At 47.0% G+C, this 19,771-nt stretch overlaps 1 protein-coding gene across 1 annotated transcript; it reads right to left on the bottom strand.

Annotated features, from left to right (window-relative positions):
• Positions 1-697: 697 nt before the first annotated feature.
• On the bottom strand, positions 698-7,600 carry LOC121838158. Its single transcript, XM_042294239.1, has 2 exons — positions 7,479-7,600; positions 698-1,448 (listed from the first exon to the last, which is right to left on the bottom strand). The coding sequence occupies exons 1-2, from the start codon at positions 7,598-7,600 to the stop codon at positions 698-700; spliced, it is 873 nt and encodes a 290-aa protein (XP_042150173.1).
• Between the last annotated feature and the right edge of the window lie 12,171 nt (positions 7,601-19,771).

A 19,771-nucleotide genomic window follows, 5' to 3' on the forward strand; every position in this document is an offset into this window, starting at 1 on the left:
AAAATGGGTGAAGCGCATTTCCTTCGCGTTCCTTACAGTGCCCACATCAACCAAGTCAAAATCCTCCAACATTTCGCCCAAAAGTAGCTCACTCTTATCAGCGTTCCGTCTTATTGGCGATCTATCCAACTGTCGTACAACACAATTGAAGTCCCCCACAAGGACTAGGGCTTTATCGCAATCAAGATACCGACGTAAACCGCCAAAAAATAAAGCGTGGTCAGTTGTCACATTTGGGGCATAAATGCAAATAAGCCTAAATTGATTTGACGTTAGCACAAAATCACACATAATGAAACGTCCTTCGGTATCCGTAGTAACGCATAACTGCGAGAACGGTACCGACTTCTTCAGAAACAGGAAACACCCTGCCGAATGACCAACTGGATGCGTCACACTGATTTCGTAGTTAGGCATGAAAGGCCTGACTGCTTCCTCTACCTGCTCCGCCTCAGCCAATTTAGTTTCTTGCAACGGCGAGAAATCGGGTTGCTCTTTCGACAATAATCGCTGTATTTGGTACTGCTTTTTCCTAGTGCATAAACCACGAACATTCAGCGTTGCAACTGTAATGGCTGATTGGGACTCACAAATCATGCGCTGTGCATCGGTGCAGACACTGAAAACCTAAGCAGTCAGGGTCGAAGTTGTCTTGGTGCAGCAATCTTAAACACATGGAAACCAGGCAAAGAACGCCTTACTTGCTTTCCCTGCGCCGTCGCTCCTCTTTAGGATCGTTGGGCGCGGGCTGGTAACGCCCCTTCTTCGTGCGTTCCATCCAGGGGTGTTGTTGGCGTGCTCCGTCTCCTGCCGCCGTATCGTCATCGAAGGCTCTCTTAGTCGACTCGCTGGTGTCGTCCATATCTGAAGGTCCGTCGGGGCTTGCGTCGTTCGGTTCCTTGTCTGCTCCGGCATCAGAGGGCTTCACGTCGGCACCGCTGGGAGGTGCGCCTTCCGGTTGACCTCCGTTCTCTCTGGCTGCCTCCAAGGAGCTGCTTCCTTCACTCTTGCGTTCTTTGGCAGGGGTTAAAGCTTCTGGCGCCAAGCCCTGGATAGTACGCTCCGCTTCCTCGGCATCCATGGCGTGGTCATTGGTCTCGGCCGTCCCGGCCCCGCTGGCCACCCTGGCGTACGACCTGACACACTCGGCGCCATCATGCCCAAAGCGAAAACACTCCGAGCACTTCGGCGCCCTGCATTCTCGTCGAATATGACCTGTGCGCTTACAGCGTAAGCACAAGGGCGCCCGTCCAGGTATCATAACAAGTACGTTACCACCTTGGATCCGAAGCTGGTGTGGCATGATATTGGCCGTGCCGCCTTCGTTCAGTGTCATCCGCGCACACCTGGTCGTTGATTCGATCCCTTGGAAGCCTTCAACATTCCACTTCTCCCGGCTCACTTCCAGGACCTTGCCATACGGCTCCAATACCTTACGCACAACGTCGTCCGGCACATCATAGGGGATCCAGTGGAGACGAAGCCGTACCTCCGTGATGCTGAGATCCACGACGAGGCACCGAAGACCCTTCACCTGCAGTTCTTTGGCGTCCACGAGTCGTCTCTTTGCTTCTGCCGTTCGGAGGGTAGCCATCCAAACATGATTCTTTTGGTACGCACCAAGTGCTGCGATGTCGCCGAGTGCGCCGCACCTGGCCATCTCTTGTCGAAAATCCTGGATACCGTAGGGGCGTCCCTTCAATTCGCAGTGCAGAAGCACCGATGTTTCACACGTAATTCCTGTAGGCATCTGTGGTAAAACAATTTTATAGTCATCGTTCGTCGATTCACCGGAGTGATTAGAACCGCGGCCAGCAAGGGCCGTTGCAGACGCTTCCACGGAGCTCATGTTTCGAACGTCTTGCACGTTCGGCACGCACGCTCAATCTCCCGGGCCACCGATCCCCCTGGATATCCTAACTTATTCATGTACCGCCATCGTTTGACCGTGCTGCGGGCGCTCCTATTGGATGTCGGCGATGCGTCGCCATTTTTGGCTCCTGTTGCATCGCACATTCAGACGCGCGCGCTCTCATTGGTCTTCTGTGGCTGCCGATGACGCGCCAACGTTTGCGAACACGCTACTATTGTTCTACTGTAGATGCCGTGCCGCGCCACCGTGCCAAACTAGATTGGCGGCGACGCTCCGCCATTTTTGGCTCAAGTGCGTCCCAGCATGCACCAGCTTGGCGATACTTGTTCATAAAATCCTTCCAGCGCTTTAGCTTCGACTATACTCTGTTTCACCTTATGATGTACCGCAGGAAAGGCTACAAGCGCGAGCTCCTTGCTCTGGGGTACATCCCGGCGGCACAAGCTCTCGTGACTTAAAAGCAGCTGCCAACGCTATGAGCTCGCGCTTCTAGCCTTCGCTGCGGTACAACATAAGGTCAACGAAGTGTAGCAAATGACGCCCCAGTGCGGCAGCGCCGCAGACCCACCGGGAGCAGTCGTCCAATCAGAGCTCGGCGTCGCGACGTCACTGTATAACCCTCCGCGCGAGGAGCGCACGAACTTGCTCGCCTTATACACCCTTCTGCACTTACTCAGCGGTCTCAGTAGCCTCAACCACTCGTGTGTCATGGGCTCTCCGTGACCGTGTCGAAGCGCTAGTTCATTCAGCTTCGATTTCATTTTGGAAAGGAAAGAGATTTGGGGGGGGGGGAAGGGGGGGGGGGGGGGGCCGGGGTCCGGCGGGCGAAGGAGACGCGGTACGACGGTAACGGTGTTTGCCGCGCGAAAGTGATGGCGTTCTGAAGGCGGGTACATTGGGCGGGTACGATATCCTGAAGTCATTGGATCCTGGAAAAATAGCGTCATTGCCTTCTGTAGGGGCCCCATGCTTTGTTGTTTTCTATTTTCCCTTTAAGCTTGCGGCACCATCGCCAAGCACAAACGGTGATGTGGTCGCGAGCGCGCGTGATTAAAAAGACATTCCATCCGAGACATCGGAGTCGCTTGACGTGTTTCCTACAAACTTATGACCCGGAATCTTGAACCGCGTCACTTGTACACCTCGGACGCCGGATCCAAGCTAAACATGGATCAAGGCAACGATCTTCCGACGGTGACATGACAGCAACCTCTGGTGACTCCGCTCTCGCTACGATCGAGGTTCGTCTACCAACGTTCTGGCCTAAGAACCCGCAAGTCTGGTTTACCCAGGTCGAGGCCCGTTTCCACCCGAGAAGGATCACAACGCAAATGGCGCGCTACTACCACGTCGTCGCCTCTTTACCAACGGAGGTGGCAGACCAGCTCGACGACGTGTTGGCCCTACCGCCACGAGAAGATGCCTACGACCATTTGAAGACAATACTTCTCGCCAGGACAATGACATCAGAGAGCTCCCGCATCCAACAGCTCCTCACCGCCGAAAAACTGGGCGATCGTCGCCCGACGCAACTTTTACACCGCATGAAGCAGCTGTTGGGACCTCTAGCTTCAGAAGCACAAGGTTCCATACTGCGGAAATCGTTCCTCCAGAAGCTTCGTCAAGGCATGCGCATGATCCTGGCAGCTGCGGACGACATGTCCCTAGACCGCCTGGCAGTGCTCCCCAACCGCACCGCGGAATATTTCTCACAGACCGTGAGTTCTGTCGCAACACCGCAACCAACAGCCTGGGAAACACGGGCTTTTAACATAGAAACCAAACTGGAGCAGCTCACGAACGCCATTGCTGCCATGGGTGAATCGCAAACAATTCCAGCGCGACCGTCGCAAGAACATTTGTAGGGACGTGGGTTTCTCGCTTCGGTTGCCCATCAACAGTAACGACAGACAGGGGACGCCAGTTCCAGAGCACCTTGTTTGCGGCCCTAACTGACCTGCTCGGGGCCCGCCACATCCACACCGCCGCATACCACCCGTAGGCTAATGACATGGTGGAACGCTTACACCGGCAGCTCAAAGCGGCTATCACGGCACGAGACGGACACCTTCACTGGGTGGACCTTTTGCCTCTTGTCCTGCTCGGCATTCGGTCTACATACAAACAAGACCTGAACTGCTCCTCCGCAGAGTTGGTGTATGGTGCACCACTTCGTTTACCCGGAGAATTCTTCGAAGCACCCAAGACATTTGCATCACTCCCGTCTCAGACATACTTGGAAAACGTGAGGGAGATCTTCCAACGGCTACAACCAACACCGCCTTGCCTGCCAAGCTCCCGGAGAGTTTTTGTAAGCCAAAATCTAACAACATGCACGCACGTTTTCTTGCGGAAGGAGGGCCTCAAGAGGAGCTTGACTCAGCCTTACGGCCAATCGCCTTTTGAGTCCATTCAAATCTTCAAAGCTTGGAAAGGGTCGTACTGAACCATTAGCCTGAGATTGCTATGAAGCATGTTCGCACTGAAAGCGCTCCTTGCGAATATAAGCGTCCTTGACACTATGCATCCAATCAACTCATCAGTCATGCTCATCTGCAGAGGTTTCTTACAGTGGTATTTTTGCTCTTGCGTATTTTGAGACAGAACAATTAGTTTTTAATACCGCCAAACACCGATGGAGAATCTGTTAGCTGCTCGAACATGTGCGCTTGTTTCGCCTGTGTGTAAATCACAATATCTCGCTATTCAAGAAATCTATTTATAAAGAAACTTGTCACCGGAAATTTGAATCGGCTTACCAAGAATGGAGAGGTCAAGGAGAAACCGCTCATTCCATGAACCAAAAAGGCGAGTATACGGGAAGCTTGGCGCTACTTTCCCAGTATCTAGAAACCTTACGTTTTCCTAGTGCAGTAGCCGGTCTGTCGCGCGACGAGATACATGCGCAGATCGCTTGTAACGGTAGCCTTCTGTGACGTCATTTGTTGCCACTTCGGGACCACTTTTGATGTATGGGCGGGATAGGACGCTAAACACACCAGTCGGAGACGCGATCGAGGCACCCTAGTTTTAGACAAACCAGGCTCGCTCATGACTTAGCTTGAAGCTCTCACAACAGATGGCAGCACTGATTTTTTTAAAACTATTTTGCTTCCATTTTGTTTATTGCTTGAAACTTAATATTAAAGGCAACAACTGCAATTTCGAAGACAAGAATAAAGCGATTTAGGATCAGAAGTTTCCGCAAAACTTAAAACGGTTAAGGGGTTAAAGTTGTTCTTTAGTTGAGCTCATGGCTTCGTTTCCATGGGCTGCCTCATACATTTCGAGGAACTTTGTGACGAATCTCCCAAATACTAACGCAAAGTTTCACGGTTCCTCACTTTCAGGGACACGTTCAAATTGCAGAATGAAACTATCACGGCGTTACCCAATCGCATTTTGTCAGTGTTTCAGTGTTTCCAACGAACAACACCCCCTAGAATAATCAAAAGCCCTCGCACTAGCATTTTAGCGTCATTACATTGAGGTTGGACACAAGTGCTGCGTCTGCGTGGGGCGGGACTCCGTGCCCAGTTAATGCGTCGAAATACGCTTGGCGTCAGGCTCGGGCCATATCGCTAAGTTAGCACCATGCTTCTGTGCGTGTTTTATTATCGGTCATTGTAAAGTTTATCGTCTCGTTGTCACGTGACGTAAAGTCTCTCGTTGTCATGTGACGCGAAGTCTGTCGTTGTCTCGACACGTGAAGTGGCTCGTTGTCTTCGGGGTCTGTGCTCACGTCGTTTTAGCCGATTGCCTGCCACCGGTCTCTCCTCTTTGGTTTAAGGGATGTCGAAATCGTGGACTTTTAGGATTGAATAACATGGTTTAATATACAGGGATATCTACACAAAAATTACAACATAGGTAAATTTCATTCGTTCTCAAAATTCCATGGCCTCCGCCGTTTGACTCTTTAAGTGACACCTCTGCACTTTCTCCACTCGGCTTCTCCGCATCGCTCTGGATGAAAATTCCATCTCAACTCCTCTCAATACTTTTAGTCGACTTTCACTCCGTCCCAGTCCTCTTGCATCGCTCTCGATGCGTCTCCTCTCAAGTCTCGTAGTGGATAGCTATTCTCATCTCTTCCTCTCTCTCTCTTCCTCTAACACGGATTGTCCTCGCCGAAGGGCGGCTACACATGTGCCGACAAGCAAAGTCGAATAGCAACTCAAATTGGCGCCACTAAACCAAAACGGCCTTCCGCCGCCGTCTCCGTAAACATCCCGATAATCGACCCCCACAAACGTACATGGAAGTCGTTACGTTACGTCTTGTGTCCACAATAGCCGATTTCCGGTACAACCCCGACAGGTCGACGACGCGGGATGGGACGCGCCATGAACGGCCCAATGAGTGTACGCAAACTGACCCTGAAATTGGAGACGGCCCGATGCGCCGGTCCCCTGTCCCCCGACTGCTCACGGCCACGCAGCCCCGCCGGGCGATCACTGCACAAAGGGGACTCCTCACGAAAGCCAGGCGCCCGTCTCGAACCAAAGAAACACGCTACACTCCTGCGCTTTTCGCGCTGCTAGATTGGTTGTATTACCTCGTAGCGTCGGCTGCGTCTGGACTTAAACTGAAACCAAGCATAATGGGATGACATATCGTGGAGGTAAAGGAGGCTGTTCCCGGGCTTTGATTATTCTAGATGGTGTTGGTCGACGAAATGGTTTGTCAATCTCGACACCATTGTGAAAGACTCACGCACAAAAGGACATAAACGAAGGGGCCTGGTTAAGCCTAGAAAATCTGTCTGGCCACTGTTTTTACCCTCCGGTTCAGATATCCGCAAGGGTCAGTACACCGCTTCTGGCGGCAGAGTACGGAGGGATGCTGGCGGAGCGGGTGAGCCGACAGCACGCGGGGACGTCATTGCGCCGAGCTGTGATTGAAGCGATTGGTGGATACACACAAAGGCCGGCTGCCTTTGTCTTCGAACACCGAACACCGGCGTCCAGCGTTCGAACGGGAGACGCTTCGCGTGGTGCAGGCGACGCCCTCGTGCCGTGTATTACGTGCGTGTTCGTCGTGTATAGCAAACACGAACTATCGAGCCCTAACAACGGCGGATGCAACCAATAATGCGACCCGAGACACGGGGAGGAGAGAGTCGTGCAGCGAGCCACGGAGAAGCACGGCACGCCTGGAATGGAAGCCACAGACTGGGCGCGGTCGCAGACCAGAAAAGACGCTTCTCGTAATACCAGCCAATTGTAACCTAAACAGTTAAATAAATATGTCCTCGCATTATCCTCAATTAACCGGTACATCACACCTTGCACGCTCTGATTCGGTGGAAGACTGCGGGCAGGGACAAAGGCACATAGTATTTGCGTCTACCCGCCAATCCTTCCAATCAGAGCTTGGCGCTGTGGCGTCCCCGCTCGCTCTCATCGCCTCCTCTCTCTAAGTTTCTCTCCGTGTAAAGAGGTCTCCAAACCAAAAGCGGGAAGCGTGCACTTTTAGCCGGAAGTGGGAACGCTTCTTTCCGTTTTTTGGTTTGGATATGATTTTTGTGTCGGAGCAAAACGGAGACAATGGGGAGAGAGGGTGCGAGTGACGTCGAGTCAGTCGTTGGAAAGACGTCACTCACGATAGACCAATGAGAATGTCCCTGTCCACCTGCTCCATTGCCTTTACCTCCTCTCCACGTTCCTCGTTTCTATGATTGGTTGCGTCCAGAGGTTTCGTCACGCACGCATTCTGAGGCCCCATCCGAGTAACCCCCCCCCCCCGCCCCCCCCCTCCGGCCCCCCTTCGTCAGAAAGCGGGACAAAGAGCATCACATCTGGAAAACTCTCCACTAAATGTGCGCGCTTCCCGCTCTCCGTTTTTAGTTTGGAGACCTCCTAAAACTGTACCTCGTATGTTTAGTGAAAGTGTGCACGTGCTGCTATATAACATGCACCTGCACCTCCTCCCCCCCTTTAAATAAAGGTCAGTTCAAGAAAAAAAAAAAAAAAGTTTGGCCTAACGCCAGGCCAACAGGGGCAAATAAAATAGGTTTACGTTTGTTTGTTTTTATTTTTTATTTTTGACCGCAAAACAATCGTTTTCTGATCAGCTTGTTTTTCGAAGGACCGCTCGGGCGTTTTAAGACAAAGGCAAACAGGAAACGCGTTTGTTTGACCCTGTTTCACCACCGCCACTCGGTAAGTTTTATGACTGGCTACCGCGTGGTTATTGCCGCCATTCCGAACGGCGGCCGCGCGTGTACCAGGAAAATCTGTTTACTCAACTGCAATGTGCAGGCGGAGTGATTACTCCGACAAGTTGAAGCTCTCCGCCTGCTCGAAGTAAAACAGTCGAAATATAAGAGGACGAACACGGACAGTTCGCCGAGTCGCTGGGTGCGGACTCCTGACGCATAAAACGACAATGACGCCGCTTGCCGAGGCTTCTAGCAAACAGGCGTTTTTACAGCTGCTTGTTCAGCATCTTCCACGCTCAACGATCGTGAACTAGATGGTCAGTTGCCAGCAGCAAAGCCCTCAGCAGTAAGGCCACTCAATGGCAGCTGATTTGACGTCAGTGCGCCAGACGCAATTTATTCATTTTATCTTTTTATTTCAAATACTGCGAACTCTTGCGTGTTATTGCAGGAGGGGATGCGATAAAATTTACAATGATACACAACGCAAGAAGTTATACATTGAATAATTGTAATTACACTGCTGCTGTACAGAGAAAAAAGAAACGCAACTACTCGTCAGAAAACCAGTGCAACACTTTTTCCTTAAAATGCTTCGACAGAAGGGACATCAATGAAAACACTAGGGGGTAATATAATCCAGTCTTCGACGGTCTTCACAAGAAAATACTATTTCTAAATATTAAGTCTAGATATAGATCAACATATAATTCAATGTTTGAACGTCTAGACCGCCTTCCATTGGGGTCTTATATAAGTTTGCGTGTCAGCATTAAAAGTGATTAAAATGCAGCAGATAAAAAAACTCAATCGCGCTATTATAGGTTACTTTATAATATAAAGCTTGTCATGCATGACTTAGCTTAACCTTCGCTCCCCCCCCCCCCCTTTTTTTTTTGCCGTGCCGACTCCCACAGTTCCTCGTCCGCAAGGTCTCTCTTGAATAGTCATCTGAGATTGACACAGCAGTTCCTTCATTGTAGTTGAATACCTTGAGGACCATAGGTCTGTTTTTACCCTGCGTGATCTGTCCTATCCTGTGCATTCTTTCTAGTGACGTTAGGGACACTCATAGCTTCTTGTTAAAGATGTCGTCAAGCACATATTGCTCTAGACTCTTCTTGTTTCTCTGGATTCCTCTTGTACACCGAAAACCACAAGGTTATTCCGGCGGGGTCTATCTTCGAATTCAACAAACCTTTCACTTTGGTGAACTATTGTGCTCTTCAACAGTCTACCTTCAGTGGTCTTTAGTGTCTTGTTTATGTTTAGCTTACAGGTTTAAAGACATTTTATATCATTCGCGATTTCAGTCTCCTTTTCATATTTTTAGCCTAGCATCTCCATGGTCTCCTGGCCTGGTCTCGGGTTTAATTCAACGTCACCATAGAGTCCTTAAAGTACTCTGCTAAGAGCAAAGTATTCACATACACATTGAAACAACAGTCGAGGGCATGGCAGGACAATCAATTCAACAAAATTGTTACGATATCCTTTGTCGTTACTGACCTGAACAAGAATTACAGCACACATAGTTAACTTGGGCTCTTCGGGTGTTTTGGCCTGATTCTCTTCGTAAGGAATGCCAGGAAATGCGTCCATTGGTGAGAAGAAGAAAAAAAATTAAACTGCGTCCGAGTCTGAAGGAAAACGTTTCATATGATGAGTTCTTGTAAGAACGAGCACCCATGACCCGACTCTTAATCAGTCAGCGTTTATTTCAGCTTGAAGCGCAAAGTGAGGGTGGCGAGAAAAAAGCAGTGTCGTACACTGCTCCTCGCCGCCCTTACAAGTCAGCAGTGGAAACACGGCATAGAAGAAATAGAAAGAAAATGAAAAGTATATTGAGGAACACATTACTTTGAGCGTATGTTACGCATGTTACACTTAGCCGATGTATGGACAAAATATAGAAGAGCGTTCCGTAGGGCATAAGAAGACATGCCACTCAGGTGATCACATAGAGGTGCATTCAAAACCTTAGGCATATATACCGTAACATAGTAAAGCCATGATTTGTTCTGGCATCTAGGTAGAACGAAGGTGTCTTTTTCCCTGGTTGCATGAGGCGTATTGTGGGGCACAGTAGAAACTATACGCGAATGAAAATGATAACTTTTTCCTAATATATTTTTGTAAAACACGCAAATCTATATTCAAATAGATTATATACAGGCACAATTTTAAACTGCAAGTAAGCCCGCCTGGTTGGCGTACTATTTGAAGCTTTCGTAGTAGCACGCAACATTCTCTTTTGCAAGATCAGAAGCTTCTGGTTACTGGATGCTGCGGTATTACCCCAGAGAAGGAAACAGTAGCTTAAATATGAATAACAGAAAGCGTAATGCAAAGTAAGTTTCTTTCTTTTTTTTTTTTTCAGGTAGAACATGCTTAATACATGAGGTAATTCAAACAACCTTAAAAAAGGCGAGACAGATCTCGTTTATGTGGTTGTCCCATGTCATCGTTGCATTAAAACTTACACCGAGAGGTCTAAACGTTTCTAAGTACCCCGATGACGATATTCCTCAAAACTAAGGGCGGTGGGCGCATTACAAGTTTTCCTTTAGGACGAAATATTGCAGCTTTGCTTTTCTTTCATTGAGTTGACTAATGACCACCACGTTAATGATGTCAATATTCGGTTAGCAGTCAAAGTTAGTTGTCCAACGTCGTAGGAGGAAAAGAAAAAGCAGCGTAAATAATGTATTTTACGAAAGAGTACTACTATTGGAAATGTCATTTATATTCATATTAAACAAAAGTGGTCAAAGGGTGCTTCCCTGAGGGACATCATTGCAAATTTGAGGGGAATCGGAGCGAGAGTGATTTATGGCAACGTATATTTATCGCGAGCTTAAATATGATTTTATAGTGTTGAAAGCGTGTCCTCGTACGCCGTAATGCTCGAGCTTGGCGAAAAGTATTTCATGATTCAGTGTATCAAATTCTTTGCTAAGGCGAATAAAAATACCAAGATAAGACATGGTAATTCAAAATGTTTAAAATGTGTTCTTTTTGGACACGCAAGGCATGTTTCATTGATCTATTTTGTGTAAACCAATACTTGCTATCGGATATTAGAGAATGCTTTAAAAAATCGTTACTGAAGCGGCAATGAATTATTCGTTTTACCCCTTAAAAAAAGAAAAAAAAAAAGAAACGGAAGTACAGATATTGCTTCATAGTTACCGAAGTCGCTCTTATTTCCTATTTTAATAATTCACGGCTACCCTAGCTTGCTGCATTGCTGCTTGAAAGTGCCCTGTATCATAAATATGTGTCAGGCATGGTGTAATTATTCGCAAAACACATTTCACCGCACAACTTTGTATATAATGGGAGTCAAGGCTATTCGCATCTTTTAGACTTTTGCAAATTGAGAAAACCTCAAGCTCGTCAGTCGGCTAAAAGAATACTGATTCCGCCAACCTATCACTTAGAAAACCAAAAATGGCGGAATTGTAGTGGCTGTAACCTGCCGTCGAAAAAAAATTTATCGAATGCTTTGGCAAGATCTGAACCCGATAGCTCAGTTCCGTTAACTGTTAAGCTTGTGATCACTTGGGTATTCAGAAGCAGATTTAGCCGCCTCCATTTTTCCTTGAGATTGCTAGAAAAATGGTGATGAAAGAAATTATTGTTATAGACGTTTCTCGCCGATTTAATTTCCCTGTTTAGTCGGTTGCATAAGGACTTGTATTCTGCTAGCACGCTAGGATCTTTGTTTTTAATAAACGTTTCAAATAATTTCTCATTATTTTTAACGTGTCTAATTAATCGTCTAGTCATCCAGGGTTTACGCGCACTTTTGCATTTGATATTTCTACTATGGAAACGATAAATTATATAGTGATATGAAGAGCTCTAGAAACCTAAAAGCATCATCTGCAGCTGCCTCGTTGTAAATACGGCTACAATCCACCTAGCGAATACGATTCTTAAAGAGGTTGAGTTTTTCTTGAGATATTAGCTGACGTTTCACCTTAGTGATATCGTTCGAACGAATTCTTTTTCCTTTACGCAGGAAGACAGGTAGGTGATCGCTAATGTCGGTGGCAAAAAATGTGTTGCTAATATTTCTCGGTATAACAAACTTAAGCTACTTATACCGTCTATAAATTTTTTCGAAATCACAAAGACGGAATCATGTCACCCTTTCACTAAGGACCTTCACTGATGAATGAGCCGCGAAACCGGTGAGTCTCAGAGTTACATCTAAAGAGGAAGCTATTCATCAAGTTTAACACTTCTGTCATGTGAACCAGTATCACTTTGAGGCGCATGAGGCTGTTTGTGTCATAAACAGGAAGATCGGAGTTCTGGTACTTATACTGTAAATAAAATGAGCACGAATCACTTTCTCAAAGTGTTGCCAATTAATGTCAAAGCAATTTCATTACTTTTGTAAAGTACGAGGAAGAGTCAATGAGTAACCGCAATTTAGCCATGAGAAAATGAAATCTAGCGATAGACTGCTGCGCTGCAAATATGTTTCGAGCTACCACAAGAGGGAGCTGTGCACGCCGGCGTGGCGACTTGATGGGAAATGTCACGTGACCACAGCACTTTCAAAATGGCCGCCCCCTTGTGAGCATGCATCAGGGAGGAGAAGAGTTCGGTTATCCGATTTCTGGATGCAGAGGGCGAAAAACCTGCGAATATTCATCGCAGCACGATGACTCAGTACAGAGACGCTACACAGAGACACCTGTGTATTTCTTCGGCAGGTGTACGAGTAGCACAAAGAGTTTCGAAGCAGAGCGGTTTGACTGACGCACCTCGCTCCGGCCGGGCTCACACTTCAACGACGCCGGACGCAGTCTCTGCTGTGGAACGGCTCATACACGGGAACCAGCGTGTCACAATCGATGAAGTGGCTGAAGCATTGAATATTAGTCGCGGTTCGACGCACCATATCATTCATGACATTCTGCAGTACCACAAAGTATCCTCCAGATGGGTACAAAAGCAACTTACGCCGGACTTTAAGGAGCGGCGTGTGGATGCTTGTGAGAAGCTACTGCGACGCTGCGAAGCCAAGGGAGATGATTTTCGTCGACGCATTGTCACTGGTGAAGAATAAGGGGTACACTACGCCCAGGAAGAGACAAACCGAGCAAGCAAGGAGTGGTGACACACAACGTCACCAAGGCCGAAGAAGTTCCAGACAGCGCTAACGGTGGGCAAGCTAATGCTCACGGTCTTTTGAAACCATAAAGGCCCGATAGTTGGACATTACTTGCACAAGGGACTCACTGGGAACACTGCATCATACTACAACCTGCTTGAGAACCACTTGAGGCCAGCAATCAGTTCAAAGCGTCGCGGATTGTTCAGCTCAGGTCTGTTGCTGCAGCACGACAATGCGCGTACGACAGAGGAAACTATCAAAGAACAGGGGTTCGAGTGTATTCCGCACCCACCATATTCGCCAGACCTTGCACCGAGCGATTTTTACCCATTCGGACCCTCAAAGGGGCTCACGGGGGAAAGGCGTTTGATACAGACGATGACCTGAAAGCGGCGGTGCATTCCTGGCTCCGGAATCAGTCACACGATGTTTTTTTCCCGTGGCATCTATGCACTGGTGAAGCTTTGGCGAACGTGTGTCGAGCGAGGAAGTGACTATGTTGAAAAGTAACCAAGGGCTTTTCATGATATCTATTCTACCACGCAAATAAAAACTAAATTGCGGTCACTTTTTGATCCTGCCTCGTAATTGCTATGCTATGTCATTGCTTTCAGACCGCAGTAATTTGTAATGCCGTTTAATTAGATTTTCGCGGTTATCAAGAAAGTAATTAGTAATGTAATTAAATTACTTCTTGAAAGTAATTTTGCCATCTCTGCCTGCGTGTGTGTTGGGCCAGACAATCCGCAGTTATGCATATACAAACAAATGGATAAAAAATCACAGTTGTCTGCGAGTTATCCGTTTGGATACGGCTGATTCTGTTTACTTGACCGGCTGCAAGCGCCACCTAGTTGCTGTTTTAAATTCGAGAGCTAATATGAGTGTAACTAGGCAATTAAGATCAAGCATTTTAATATTGCAATGACGTGCGAAACATGAAGGCTTTTTTTCTTTTTCTTTTTTTTTTTTGTGGAAATCAATCTATACAGAAATAGTGACGGTTATCTAAAGAATACCTCCATTGTGTGCTTATGGGGCTTGGCGTTATTACGCTTATTAACTAAAACATGTTAATTGACTCCATTAAACCATCTGAAATGACAAAATAAAAACTAGGCGGAAAATTGCTCGCTTTAAAATGTATGCGCCAGCTCTATCATCGTACATTTCAAATGAACTCAACTCATTATTTTAAAACGCCACATAGTCGTTCATGTCGAACTGACCATAACTAAAGAAATGAGGCCATATAGAAGTAACATTGGTACGGTCAAATATTCGTACTTCGTTCACACCATGAAAGACTGTAATTAAAGCGCGAGACACACGGATGGCAGAATCGTCCGATCCGACGTCCGATCCGACAGTCCGAACGACGCTCCGAATCGCCGCACGCGACAGTTTGAGACACACGCTTCCGACCTTGCATGCGACACGACGATCCGTTCGGCTCCGCCCAGGAGATCCAAGCACTCCAGCGGAGGTCTGCGTTCACAGATCTCTGGTCCCAGATTGACGGTTTAGCTCACACGAGCGAAGTTAGAAGCTCGTTCTCGTTAGCACGTGCATTCTTTGCCGGGGCCATCTTTCTCGAATCGGTCAGCGGGATCCACGCGTCCGGCTTCCCGTCGCCCGTCCCATTTTCTTATTCGTCCCGCCAGACCCAGTACGTCATCATGACGTTCGCGCTAGCTGTGCTGTCATTGGCTGGACGCATCCGACAATCCGTCCGCCGTGCGAATCTATCTGGCTCGTTGGACGCATGTCGGATCGCCGATCCGACGCCTGAAGCGGCCAAATTTTTCGGATCAGGCAGTCGTACTGCCGGATCGGACGTCGGATCGGATGGATTTTGCGCGCAGGCAGAATCGCTCACGGATGGGAGACGGATTACTTTCATAATCTTAACTAAAAGTGCATTGTCATCATAAACAAAATATTGGCGCAATGAAGGCCGTGACGGTACACCGAGGTTGTCGCTTTTATGTGACTATTGTTATGATGCTACTATTCGTTTGAATTACTATTGTATACAGTCTGGGCACCTGCAAGTCCTACAATACGTTGGTAAACGTTTTCTGATTTTTTTTCTTTTATATTGGTATATAATACTATCATCTACTTATTCGTAAGATGACGCAGAACAGACGTCTTTTTTTGTTTTTGTTGTTTCGCATTGCTGCGATACAATTTGTGTTTTTATGTGTAGCCGGCAGGGCGTGAAAAAGGCCTACAAAATTTTTAATAAATAAGTGAATGAATGAAATAATTCATGATTTCAGGAGCTATATGTTATAATCGCATTATTCGCGGCAATTATTGTTATAGGCTAGACTAATCTTTTTTTTAATTGCAAAAAGCAACAATTTATTTTACTCTTTTTTTTTTTTTGTTGCTTGCTTCAAGATTGAGTGCCAAAAGAGTGGCCGATGGCTTTGCCCACAATGACACTTATAGTCGGTGACATGTTAAAAGTGAAGTCGAAGTTCCTCCCACTTCTTTCCACTTTACCAGAGCAAACGCTGGAGAGGAGGTCGCCTCCTCTCCAGCGTTCACTCTGCTAAAGGGGAGAGAGGTGGGAGGAGCTTTTACTAGAGAGGGAGTCGCCTTCGTTCCAGCATACTAGCTTCGCATATGGAGCCGTCCTTGATTTGAGTCTCTTTTTATCCTAATAATAAATTCAAAGACGTCCTCGAATTTTGTTTGTCGCGAGTAGGCTTGACTGCAATCTAAAAACGATTCTCCAAGAAAACAAAAATTGATTCATCAGTAGCTTGAGAGCTTGCAAGTTTATTAGAAACGTATATTGAACTCTGCTTTACTCCATAGAGTCATCTTCATTGTGGGCGATGTTGTAGCGTGTTTATTTTAGCTTCGGCTCTGGCAATAAAAGTCGCGACTCTGATGCTACCGTCTTCTGGTAATGCGTTCGAAGCCAACGGATAGCCCGAGCCGCGATATCAAGGCCCACGGAAACTGCGACTTATTCAGAACGTGCTAGTCGAGTGAAGCTAGACTACAGAGTGGTGTATTGAGAATAGTCTGATCAGAGCAATCTATAATGCAGTACAAATATGTTGATAAGATGCTTCCGGTCCCCTTCTCTATGCTGTGCCGGCACCCCTCCTCATACACAAATAGATAAAAGCTCTTTCTGACTAATTCTCTTTTAAATATCCGCATGGATTATGATATTGTATCTAGCGTACTTTCTTTGTTCAATTTTTGTTTATCCCATGACTGGTTCTTTTTTCTTTTTTTTTTTAAACCTCTGCGCTTCCAGAGTCAGTCAATTTGCTCCGTGCTGCTTTATATTACCATAAGTTAGGACTCCCGATCTCAAGCGTAGGAGCGTATTTTGAGATGTCCGACTAGGCATCGCGACGATCCCCTTTTTTTTTTAGGTTTCCTGATTAAACATGCTAACAAAAGTGAGCTTGACTTAAAATTAACATTTCGGCTAGTTGGTTGAACATAATAAATAGTGAAGCGCAAAGGACGAGACACAAGCACCAGGCGGACACGGAAAAAGTGCTACTTACAACTGACATTTCTAACGGACACACAAAGGAAGATAAAAATGAAGTAAAGGAAAGAAAAGGAGTAAAAAAAATGAGAAAAAATATATTCATGGGTGAATTAAAAGATGCAGAAATAAATGATATCAAAACAAAATTAAAGTTAAAGAAAAACACAATCAGATTAGAAAGTAAAGCAAGAGGGAGTTCCAGTAAAAGAAGCCATCGTGAGGAAAAATTCAGGTATTCGAATTCTTTGTCTGAAGGGGCCACTGACGGCGCGCTGTTGCATGATACGCCCTTAGATCTTAGACTTGTTTTCCTCAAAGAGCTCTGTGAAGTCAGAGTCCTTAGAAGATTCTATAACCAGAGAGCTACAGAGCTGTTGGAGGGAAAAAAACTATAAAATCTAAAAAACTATAAAATATAAAAAACTATAAAATGCATCAGCGCGCCGTCAGTCGCCCTGTCGGACAAAGAATTCGAATAAATTCTTTTTTCATGATGGCTTCTTTTATTTGAACTTTATACTTCTTTACTTTCTAATTTGATTGTGTTTTTCTTTCGTTTCATTTTGTTTTAATTTTGTATTATTTCATTTATTTCTGTCTCTTTTATTTTACTTATGAATATATATTTCTCATTCTTTCTCTTTTCTTTTCTTTTACTCATTTCCTTCCCTTCAGTTCCTTTTTGTCTTCCCTTGTGTGGCGGTTAGTAAATGTCCCTCGTAAGTGGGGCTTGCCCTGTGTCCTCGTTCGTATGTCTCGTCCTTTGCGCTTCAGTATTTATGACATAGTGGGCTTGACTTATGATGACGAAAATATGAAAGTCGCCAGTTCTCGAGAACAACAAGGCTACTGTAATAGTTATGAAGAGTACCCGACGCGAATAATGGTTTGTGTCTGACTTCTTGAACCCACAGAAGAAAAAAAAGTATTATTTGGCGCATTATTACCGGCATTGTTTGGATCTCTGCCACAGAAAACCTCGAGGCCCTATCCGTACTGGAAGCAATCCCCAACTCTCCGGTGTCTTCTTTGTTATGCCCCGTACCACGACCACAGGTCCCGACCCGTCTCCCCATCCTCCGGCTCCAGTCTAGGTTATCTCAGCGCTCCCTCCAGGTCCCGTATCTTGATCCCGAATGGATCGAGTGCCCAAATCAGGCTAATGCGCGCGTTCCTGTGTCGACCGAACAAAAGGCCAACTCCGACACGCGGTTCGGCATGCACAACCTCCTTCCCCGGGCGGCCCTACTATTCTACGGCAGCACCGGAATAAACAATGCAAACAAATAATAAACAGGGGCCATACCACCCGAGTTGCTGCACGCGGCACGTAGTCTTCGGTGTTGGCCCCTGCTGCCTCAGGGTACGAGAGAACCCAGCAAACCGTAGGATCGCTCGAGAAACACGGAAGACGTGCGGCTGTGGCTCAGCGGGCACGCGACCGGGCCGTTCTTCGGGCTTTTATTGTTTATACCCCTACGCTTTCCTTTCACATCTCCGGACCCACTCGCTGCGGGAGCGAACAGCGACTTCGAGTCGTGCTACGACCGGTCCTCCCCAAATTGAAGGAAGCAAGTCCCGTTTGCCAGTTTGTTTTCTTTCTTTCTTTTCTCCTTTCGCAATTCGACATACACCGCACACTGGTTTTCGCTCGCACGTTCTGGGCGTTTGGAAGGAACCCTCTTGTAAGCATGATGGTGTTGGTGTGGCGTTCTAAGGTTCCCAAAGGGAGGGAAAGAGGGGAAGGGGGCAGGACACCAACTTCCATCGAGGTCGACCTTATCGGCACTCTTGGCGCAACGCGGGCAGAAGCAGCAGCGCACGCCAAAATCAGGGTGCAAGCTCCTGCCGCGGTAAACCAGAACCCACCAAACGACGTATCTTCTCTTCGTACCAGACCCATTTCTCCGACCATCCTACTCGCTGATCTTATCTATCACTCGTTCAAATAAAGAGATCGAGAAAAAAGAAGAAACAAGGGGGAGACGGGACGGCAGTGTAGTGTCTGGGGAGAAAAAAAAAATTGTTTTGGGAAGCCTTAACGAGGGGTTTCCGACGCGTTGCCATAGGATGCCCTAGTATGCACCGGCGTTTACTGCTACGGTTTCGCGGAGAGGGGAAGGGGGCGACCTCACATTGCTGCAGTCGGAGTTGTATTGCAGTTATTGTGCCCCAGCAATAAGAGATGCGACTTTCGCTAACGCACGCGTCCCCGCTGGCGATGTCATTGCTTTGCTGTGCAGTCGGTATCCTTTCGATTGGAGAAAAGAAACACACACAAAAAGAACGAAACAAGAGCTGTGCGTGAAAAAACTCTTATGGGATGCGCCGGAGAGTTATTTTTTTATTTTTTTTTATCTGACCTGATTGTTAAGAAGTGTACCTCTGGGCTTGCGCGCTAATGGCGGACGGTGTTCTCTTGGTTACTGTTCGTTGGTCTGATTGTCTCCTTGTATCGTTGATTCGTTGGTTGCTTGGTTTGTTGGTTCTTCTCTCGCCCCGTGACATGACTACTATCAGAGAAGCGAGGTCGTTAAGGTGCGTTTTATTTACGGCGCGTTTGAGGTGAACTCTCTGACCTGCTGTGCGCCATTCCTGCTCCAGAGCACGGATTGATTTCACGTTGCGTACCTTTACTTCGGGAAGGGTGGAATGTGTATTAGGTTTGTGGTTGCCATGACAACAGTGCCGTGAGGAAAATAGGTTAATATGTGAAACATACTAAGAAGCCGCAAAAGAAAAAAAGTAGGGCCGCTGAATGAGGAGTCAATCAATATGTTTAGGGTGGCGCAATGCCTACAATCCCGGCCATCTTATTTCTTTTGTAGCAAACAGTGACTGTTGGGTGCGCAAGATATTGGACTTGTTTGAGTTTGTTCTTAAGATAGCTTCGTAAGTTAACAGATGAGATTAACCAAACACCGCACTATTTAGCTCGAAGTATCTTTATCTCTGCGTAGTAGACGAGAAAAGAATATATGTGGCGCAAATGAAGACCCTTTTGAAACTGGTACCCAGGCACCTCGGGTGTTGCGCACCAGGAAGCTGTGTTATTGCCATAGTTCAGGA

The sequence above is a fragment of the Ixodes scapularis genome, unplaced genomic scaffold (assembly GCF_016920785.2).
Source record: "Ixodes scapularis isolate PalLabHiFi unplaced genomic scaffold, ASM1692078v2 PGA_scaffold5__190_contigs__length_132052651, whole genome shotgun sequence".
In the NCBI taxonomy this organism is placed as follows: Eukaryota; Metazoa; Arthropoda; class Arachnida; order Ixodida; family Ixodidae; genus Ixodes; species Ixodes scapularis.

Coding starts and splice junctions, on each gene's coding strand:
- LOC121838158 (XM_042294239.1), bottom strand. CDS start 7,600: ATGGGGCCTCAGAATGCGTGCGTGACGAAACCTCTGGACGCAACCAAT. Junction 1,449..7,478: donor GACATTCTCATTGGTCTATC/GTGAGTGACGTC, acceptor TGATGTGCCGGA/CGACGTTGTGCGTAAGGTAT.